The following is a 9654-nucleotide window of genomic DNA, read 5'->3' as shown; positions in this document are numbered from 1 at the left end:
CAGCACAACACCATTGTTCTTGATTTTTACATTTATCATTATTATCCAAAATACAGTACAGGATAAGTTTTCATAAGGTATGAGTGGAAGCTTTTTGAGTTGCCATCTCAAAAGAAGAGAATGTATCAGTTTGAAGCACTCGTGTTAGTTTTTATATTAGAAAGAGGTACCTTTCAGGTATTGTCATTGTCACACTTTGGTCATCTCTATAAATGTATAAATTTATTTTCTCTAAAGAGATTGAAAATTATTTTGTGTGAAATAATTTAACCATTTACTCAGTCTTAAAAACCACTAAAGGGGCTGGGGCTATAGCTCAGTGGTACAGCGCTTGCCTAGCACACGTGAGGCACTGGGTGCGATCCTCAGCACCACATAAAAATAAATGAAGAAGCCAGGTGCAGTGGCACATGTCTAAGCCCAGCGGCTCAGGAGGCTGAGTCGGGAGGATCACCAATTCAAAACAAACCTCAACAACAGTGAGGCACTAAGCAACTCTAAATAAAATATAAAATAGAACTGGGGATGTGGCTCAGTGGTCGAGTGCCCCTGAATTCAATTCCCAGTACCCCCTCACCAAAAGAAAGAAAAAAAGAATACAATAAAGGCATGTGTCAAAACAAACAAAACCCACTGAAGGAGGATATGGCATAATAGGAAGATGTCATTTAGTTCTTCAGAAAGGTCTTCAACCACTCTAAACCCTCAAGAGTAATTTAGCAGGCTTTGACTTCATCCTTTGCAGTTTAAGACTATATCACAGGCTGGGGATGTGGGTCAGGTAGAGTGCTTACCTAGCAAGCACAAAGTCCTGGGTTTGACCCCTAGCACCATTAAAAAGACCACATATTACCTGTAGTCTATCATTTCCAGCTGATGGCCAGCTCAAGTGCCTTGGAAGAGAGGCCATTCTCAGGAAGGCAAAAACCTTCAGGAGTCACACAATGTACTGGTTAATATCACTGCAGAACAAATTATCCCTAAATATAACAATCATCTTAACGTAACTGCAAACCCTGCATAGTATGCTGAGGTCCTAGGTTCAATTCCAGCACCACAAAGCAAAACCTGGCATTACTGTAAAATGTACCCATTTTATGAACAGCTCATTGAGTTTTGATGAATGTGATTGTATAATCGCCTCAATTAAAATATAGAACATTCCACCATCCCCAAATCTTCCCTCGTACCCCTTGGTAATCAATGTTCCTTTTACTCCAGCCCTTGGCAACTGTCTGATTTCTATTCCTATAGCTTTTCCTTTCCCAGAAGGTCATATCAATGGAATCATACAGTATGTAGCCTTTTGTGTCTGACTTCATTCACTTAGTATATGCTTGTAATTCATCCATATTGTTGCATGCCTCAGTAATTTATTATATGTTTTGGTAGTTTCCTTTTATAGTTGAATAGTTTTCACTGTGCAAATGTACCACAACTTGTTTATTTAGCAGCTGATGGACACTCAAGCTGTTTCTAGCTTTGGGTTATTATAAGTAAACCTGCCTTCAACATTTGCATTTGCAGGTCTTTTGTAGAGACACATGCTTTCTTTTTTTTTGCAGGGTGGGGTACCAGGGATTGAATTTAGGGGCACTCCACCCCTGAGCCACATCCCCAGTCCTATTTTGTATTTTATTTAGAGACAGTGTCTCACTGAGTTGTTTAGCTCCTCGCTTTTGCTGAGGCTGACTTTCAACTCGTGATCCTCCTGCCTCAGCCTCCTGAACCACTGGGATTACAGGCATGTGCTACTGCACCCAGTGACACATTTTCATTCTTCCTGAGTAAATATCTAGAAGTTGGTTTGTTGGGTTGTCTGGTAAGTGTATGTTAAGCTTAAAAACAGACTGTCAACCTGCCTTCCCAAGCAACTGAACCCTTTTGCATACTATAAGCATTGTGCAAGGAGTCCTACTTTCTATGCAGTTGTATTTGCAACCTAAATTAATCTCTCCATTGATCCTTCCCTACCATTCTCCAAGAAGCTCACCATACTGGTGATAATGACACTTCATCTTTAAAATATGAAATTTTTTACTAAAGTATAGTACACATACAGAAAAGTGCACACATTACAAGTACAGGACTTGATGAATTTTCACAAAGTAAGTACACCAATATAACCATTACCTCAATTAAGAAATATTATCTTATCACCTCATGTACCCCATTCCTGGTCACTCTCTCTCTTCCTCAAAACTATGTATTTCTTTCTTTCTTTCTTTCTTTCTTTTTTTTTGTGGTGCTGGGGATTGAACCCAGGACCTTTGCATGCAAGGTAAGCACTCTACCATCTGAGCTATGTCCCCAGCCCTAAAACTATGTATTTCTGACTTTTTCCTGGTATTAGGGATTAAACCCAGGGGTACTCTGCCACTAAGCTACATGCCCAGACTTTTTTATTATTTATTTATCTTTTTTTATTTTGAAACAGGGTTTTGCTAAGCTGCAGAGGTTGACCTTGAACTTGTGATCCTCCTGCTGCCACTTCTGGAGTAGCTAGAATTGCTGGTGTGTGCCACCGCACTAGGCTATATTGTTCTGACAGTTTCATTTTTTTCCAGTTTCAAATTTAATTTAAAAAATGGAATGATACAGATTAAACTCTGGTTTCTTTAGCTACATGTTATGTTTGGGAAAGTTCACTTATGTTGTTTACCTGCAGTAGGTCACTTATTTTTATATTGAATAATACTACAATTTATCCATCCTACTGTTGATGGATATTCCAGTTGTTTCCAGTTTGGACCTAGTAAAAATAAGTTTTTCTATGACCTTTTTTCATAATAGCCACAAACTGAAAGCAATCCAAATGTCCATTAATAAAAGGATAGAAAATTAAATTATAGCATACTCATATGCTTGAAATTTTTCTCATAAATAAAAAGACCAAACTACTGATACAACATGATGGATAAATCTCAAAAACATTATCTTAATTGAAAAAAGCCAAACACTAAAAAATACATAAGATACAAAGCCTAAGAATAGGCAAAACTAATTGGTAGTGATAAAAAATCAGAAAATGATATCTGGAGATGAGGATAATTGATTGGGAAAGAGCATCAACTGAAGAAAATTTCTGGATGATGATTAAAATGTTCTCTATCTTGGTTTGGTTAGTACTCATATGAGTGTACACAGGTGTCAAAATTCATTAAACTGAACCCTTCATATCTGCATTCTATTACATATCAGCTATAATTCAATCAAACTTAAGTATTGAAAATACTGCTTAGTCCTAAAGATGCTACTATGAACTATTCCTGGTTTTTGCAACATGTGTATGCAAGTAATTGAGTATATAGTTAGGACTAGAATTTCTGGATCGCAGGGTACATATGAATGTAGACTGCCTCTTAACAGTTGTATGACATTGGGCAAATATCCAGGATCTCCAGTTTCCTTATCTGTACCAAGGAGCTAATCTCACTTTGATGGGGGCAAACCTGGGAAGCCTATTTTTGTTAATTGACAAAAGGACTTAGTGCTGAAGGATCTTTTTTTTTTTTTTTTTTTTTTTTTTTTGCGGTACTGGGGATTGAACCCAGGGCCTTGTGCTTGCAAGGCAAGCACTCTAACAACTGAGCTATCTCCCCAGCCCAATCTTATTCTTTAAAATCCTAGATTTTCAGAAAAATTTGTTTGATATATCAATAAAAACAGAATACTTGGCTGGGCATGGTGGCACATACCTGTAATCCCAGCCGCTGGGGGAGGCTGAGGCCGGAGGATCGCAAGTTCAAAGCCAGCCTCAGTAACTTAGGGAGGCCCTAAGCAACTCAGCAAGACCCTGTCTCAAAATAAAATATAAAAAGGGCTGGGGATGTCGCTCAGTGGTTAAGTGCCCCTGGGTTCAATCCCTGGTACCAAAAACCAAACAAACAAAAAATGAATACTCTACTCTTACCAGGAAAATCTGAGTTACTTTGACCCAGAGAGGCAGCCTCAATTTTTTTTTTTTTTGTGTACTAGAGAATGAAGGATTGAAACCAGGGGTGCTTAACCACTGAGATACATCCCCATCCCCTCTTTATTTTTTATTTTGAGACAGGGTCTCTTTAAATTGCTTAGAGTCTCACTGAGTTGCTGAGTCTGGTCTCAAACTTGTGATCCTATTGCGTCAGTTTCCAGGTCACTGGGATTACTGGTGTGTCTACTGTGCCTGGTGGCAGCCTCAATTTCTAACCCAGGTTCAGAATTTCAGATAAGAGGCTTTCAAATACAACATTCCACATTTATCTTCATGTTTAGTTTCCAAGGAAACAGGATCCTGAGTCCTCTTGTTAGCTCAGACCTGATGATAATCCTTTTACACATAGCCTGGTGTGACTTGAGGCTGCCAAAACACTGCTTCTGGCCTTGGGATGTAGCTCAGTGGTACAGTTCTTGCCTAGCATGCTTAAGGCCCCAGATTTGATCCCCATTATTGCAAAGACCTAAACCGACAAACAAAAAAATGTTCCTGTTTTAAATTTTACCTACAGTCCATCTTTCCTCCAATCCTAAAATAACTCTACCTCTTCCTGTGCTTGGTGACATGCCCCCATGATTCTTCTAGTGTATAGTTTACAGCAGTAAATTAATAAATTTAACCTTTGTCAAACATCAGGTGGTCTTTATCAGATGACTTTTCCTTGGGGATTACTGAGAATGTATACAAATATATTCACACTGTCTGGTACCTATTAAAAATGGTCAAATTACTTGTATTATTCATATATTGATTTAATAAATGTTTACTTGAAATCTGTATTTGCCAGGCACAGATTTACTGCTATGAGAGATGCACAGATGAGGGCTGGGGTTGTGGTTCAGTGGTAGAACACTTGCCTAGCATGTGTGAGGCCCTGAGTTTGATCCTCAGCACCACATAAAAGTAAAATAAAGGTGTTACGTTCACCTACAAATAAAAAAACAAAATTAAAAAAAGAGATGCACAGATGGAAAATCACCTTTTTTTATATGGAGAAATAAAACAAAAATTATATGGTCAATTCTTAGGAGAAAAATACCTTTACTGAACTTCACTTTAAATAGTGTCAAGTGGGGCCAAGGATGTAGCTCAGTGGTATAGTGCTTCCCTAGCATGCATGAGGTCCTAAGTTCAATTACCAGCACCAAAAATAAAAAATATAAAAAAGTGACATATGTAAATTTAAAAAAATCTCAAGACTATTTTACAGGTCAAAAAGTACAATTCACATGATTTTTCTATAGGATTTGACAAAAAAAAACCTATGACTCTGCTGGGCGTGGTGGGCACACCAGTAATCAGAGGCACAGGCGGCTGAGTCAGAAGGATCTCAAGTTCAAAGCCAGCCTCAGCAAAAAGTTGAGGCGCTAAGCAACTCAGTGAGACACTGTCTCTAAATAAAATACAAAATAGGGTTGGGGATGTGGTTCAGGGGTCCAGTGCCCCTAAATTCAATCCCTGGTACTCTCCCCCCCAAAAAACCCCATGGACTCTTAAGAATTAGTAGGGTTAATAACCAGAACAAGAGCCCCAAATGTCATCTGTCCCTCTTTATGGAGAAAAACAAAATGCTGTCATAAATGCACTCCAAGGAAAAGTAGAGATAACCTTACTTTAAAAAGCTGTAAGGCTGAACACAGGTTCATTCACACATTTTGGGCCCCTACCACACAAGCAAGCTGCTTCCTCTCAGCATTTTTCAGAGATTACAAAGCAGACTCCAGTGGGGTTGGGTGGAGAACACAGGAAACTGCCGGTTAGTTCCCCTTCGCTTATCTGGATCCTCCCAAACCCAAATCCTATCCATGTCTTTCCTTTTACCATAGGCTCACAAAATGCAGTCTTCTATGGAAACATTGTGCTTTACACTCCAAATTAAGGAAATGATTTTTAAATTTTAGGAGTCTAATTCTTCAAGAAATCCTGGCTTGGGATACAGATGAACAGGCTATTTGGAAGAAATTTAGATAGAGAATGAATTTGGAAATAAGGGAATGAGTTTTAGGGAAGTAGCGAGATGACCAGTTTAATGTTTGGGTTTTACAGTCAAACGTCAATAAAGTGACTAACCTCTCTGCTTTTAATTTTCTCACCTGTAAAAGAGAAAATAATGTTTAATTTTTTTTCACACCAGTTAAACATTTTTAATGATAGAAAATTGATTTGGGGCAAATCTGTCAATTTCTCTCTTAAACGGGAGCTAAGAGAACAGTTAATTCATTAAATCTCTCTGAGGTACAATTTGAAAATATACAAAAAGAATACTCATTCCTACATTTTAACTCAGCTATTAAATTTGGGAGAAAATGTATCAAGGAAATATTCCCCAAAGGGAAAAATTTCTGCTAATTATAATTTAAAAAACAATGTTTAGTTTTTTGAGTTACTTTCCGACAACATTTTAAAAACCGACTGTCGGGGGTTGGGTTGTAGCTCAGTGGTGGAGCGCTTGCCTAATGTGTGAGGCAAGGGGTTCGATCCTCAGCACCACATAAAAATAAATAATAAAAGGATTGTGTCCATCTACAATTAAAAAAAATTAAAAAAACCCGACTGTTCGTTATCTATTTTAAAGATTAAAATACAGACAGGACATTGTCCCTTGCCGTGAAAGTGCTTATCAACAAGTGAACTGCAGTGAATATTTACAAACAGTACATGCTCAACAAATATATTATTTTATTGTTTAGATTAGAAGAAGGGAGGAGGGAGAAATGAAAGTGGTTTGAGAACTATAAAAGTGCTTCGCAAATACTACCGAAGTCGTAGAGGATGAAAGTAAAATGAGGAAAATTTCGGGCTACGGTTTGGTTACGGATCTGTCTCAAGGTTGTTTAATTCTCCCATATTTGGGCCTGAATTCTCAGAATAGAACAGAATAGGATGTAAGGGCTGAGATCATCTGGTACAATTTTATGCAAATCGAAAATTCTTGCCTCCTGTCACTACGCCGAAGCGAGAAATAACACCGCCACCCAAGATCACCCAATAGGAGCCCCCACTATCTGATGTCATCGTTCCGCCCCACATCCCCACGCCTGGGAGAGTCCTGTCTCTAAGTTACCATGCAGCGCCAGTCCAGCGGCGCCTGCGCACTGCGGAGCGGGGCGGGGCGGGCGCCTGCGCGCTGCGTGTGGGCGGAGCTAGTGCGCACGCAGCCTCAGCCCCTTCCCCGCCCTTTCTCTTCCCGGTTTCCCTCTCAGCCTGCAGGTACCTTCTGGTGGCTGCTTCCGGTAGGAACGCGGTGCAAGGCGAGCTGGTTTCAGCTCCTCGTCATGTCCTACGGCCCATTAGACATGTACCGGAACCCGGGGCCCTCAGGGCCCCAGCTCCGGGACTTCAACAGCATCATCCAGACTTGCAGCGGCAACATCCAGCGGATCAGCCAAGCCAGTGAGCCAGGGACCCAGCTGGGGGCGGGGGGCGTCCTGGGGACAGGCCTGGGTGAGGCTGCCGCGACGCGGAGCCCGGCTGGGGCCACGGCCAAGGCCACATTTGAGACTGTCTCGGGCTTCCACTCTGGGGGCGGCGGGCTGTCATCCCGGCGTCTGTCAGGCCCGGGTCCCACGAGGATCTGGAGCCCAAACTGAAGCTCCAGTTTCTTTTCAAGAGTTCTGCCCAATGTTGAAATCCACACAGCAGACCTAACAGCCCGAGGTTTGTGTGTGTCACCTCGAGGGCAGTGAGTGCCTTGACTTGGCCCAGTGGTCAGCCAAGTTTTTCCTGTCATCCTCCTTACCCCCGCCCACCTAGCTTTCCTCTTTGGCCAGTTTGAATCAGGGGTTGTTTACTGATTGAAGCTTTAGGTTCAGCCACTGGCTCCTCGGAAATCAGCAACTTTCAATTAAGGGAAGTGGAGAGTGCACGTGTTTGGGTGACAATACACAATCCTTCCTGTAATGAATTTGGAAGTCAGACACAATGACTGGTAGTTGGGGGGTGCGTGGCGGGATGGTGAATGACTTCTGTTTTAATAAAGAGAATTCGCTGGAAACATTTCTTTCAATTTATGTTATTTTTGTCTTTTGTCACAAAGAATTTGGTTGTATATTTGGATTTCAAACAGATGAAAAGAGTAACCCTGTCGAGCTACTTTTTTGAATAAATTTGATACACACAGAAGCTCAGGGACTTCACCACAACCACATAGCAAGTAAGAGATGGTTGAGTTGTTGGTGGAATTAAGAATGACATTGCTTATCTTAAAACTCTCCTCACCATTAAGATCTGAGGGAGATTGTAGCTTAAGAGTCAAACACAGGCTGTTTTGTGTGCTTGAAAATAATCTCAGAGCTTTAAAAACAGTAGCAGAAACTTTACTTGGAAAGAATGGTGATCATCAACCTTGTTTATTATTGTGCTTTTTGATCTTGGCTGTACTCTGTTAATAGAACTACTTGGTCCTAAATTTTAATTATTTTCCATATTTTAAAGAATAATCTACCACTTTGCTTTTAGATTTATATGTATATTATAGAATCTGAGAGGTAAGAAGTTTCCGATGGGAAGGGATTGAAATGGAAAGAATGTATGGCCTGTTAAGTCCAGAAATTAAAAAAAAATATGACTGCTGGTTAGAAGGTATAGTACTTTGTGTTCCAATTTCCTTTTGTGAAGGAACTGTAATACAGGTTAGATCAGAAAACTCTGGTGCAAGGCTGAATATATATATATATATTTTTTGGGTTTGGCTAAATCTGATTTTAATGTCTGTGTAATATTCTGTAGTTTTTGAGTATCAGACTATGGGAATCTGTTGAGAACATAAAGAATCAAAATACAAAGTTGAAAGGGATGGTATAGAAGAGTTTTAAGTAACAATAACATGTAGGCATTCAGGGGAGAGAGAGACCATTTTCAGTCTCTCTCTCAAGAAGGAAATCAGGGAAGCTATTTGAACCAGGTCTGGGACAATGATAAAAAGAATTTAAACCTCTGAAGGAGACAATAACATGAACAGGCATAGTAGTAGGAAAGCATGAGGTGTGTACAGAAAAGGAGAGTAATTTGGCTAGAGTGATGAACTCCAGAAAGTGGAAAGTAGGGCTGGGAAGGTAAGTTGGGGCACAAATAGGAAGGACATTAGGGACTTGGATTTAATTATTTAGGAATGTGTAAATTGAATTGGAAGGGAGAGAGACTGAAATCAGAGATACCAATTAGGGACAGTGAAAATGAAAAGGAAGGAAAAGATAGGAGAGGTTCCCTTGATTATAAAATGCATAGGATTTAGCTATTGATTGGGTATTGGGCTCAGGGGATCATTAGGGTCAATCATTAATAATATTAATAGCTACCTTTCGAGTACATACTATGTGCTAGGCAGTATGAAAGGTGCTTTATGGGCAGTATCTCACTTAATTTTATAACAATCCTGTGAAACAGTGACCAATATTATTTCCGTATTATGGATTAGGAAACAAATTGAGAAGGGTTAAATAATTGAACAGTTAACAATTCAGATTTAGTTGAAATTTAAATTAAAACATTACCTTAATTTGAAACCAGGTCCGTCTCCTATGACTAGCAATTTACCTTTTTTGTTTTGTTTTGTTGTTCCTGGGAATTGAACCCAGGGGTTCTTTACCATTGAATTAAATGCCCATCCCTTATTTTTTATTTTGAGACAAGCTCTCATCAGGGCTGCCCTAAGTTGCTGAGGCTGGCCTGGAACT

General features: G+C 39.8%; 1 protein-coding gene across 1 annotated transcript in view; it reads left to right on the top strand.

Moving 5' to 3' along the window:
* The first annotated feature begins 7137 nt into the window (after positions 1–7137).
* Stx12 (syntaxin 12) overlaps positions 7138–9654 on the top strand; it is a 33054-nt gene continuing 30537 nt past the window's right edge. Inside the window, exon 1 of the mRNA XM_047522136.1 lies at positions 7138–7372. Coding sequence (XP_047378092.1) covers positions 7255–7372 — 118 coding nt within the window. The 5' untranslated portion in view covers positions 7138–7254. The remainder of the gene's footprint in view (positions 7373–9654) is intronic.

Source organism: Sciurus carolinensis, chromosome 1 (assembly GCF_902686445.1).
Source record: "Sciurus carolinensis chromosome 1, mSciCar1.2, whole genome shotgun sequence".
Lineage (NCBI taxonomy): Eukaryota > Metazoa > Chordata > Mammalia > Rodentia > Sciuridae > Sciurus > Sciurus carolinensis.
This window is presented reverse-complemented; position numbering and strand designations above follow the sequence as displayed.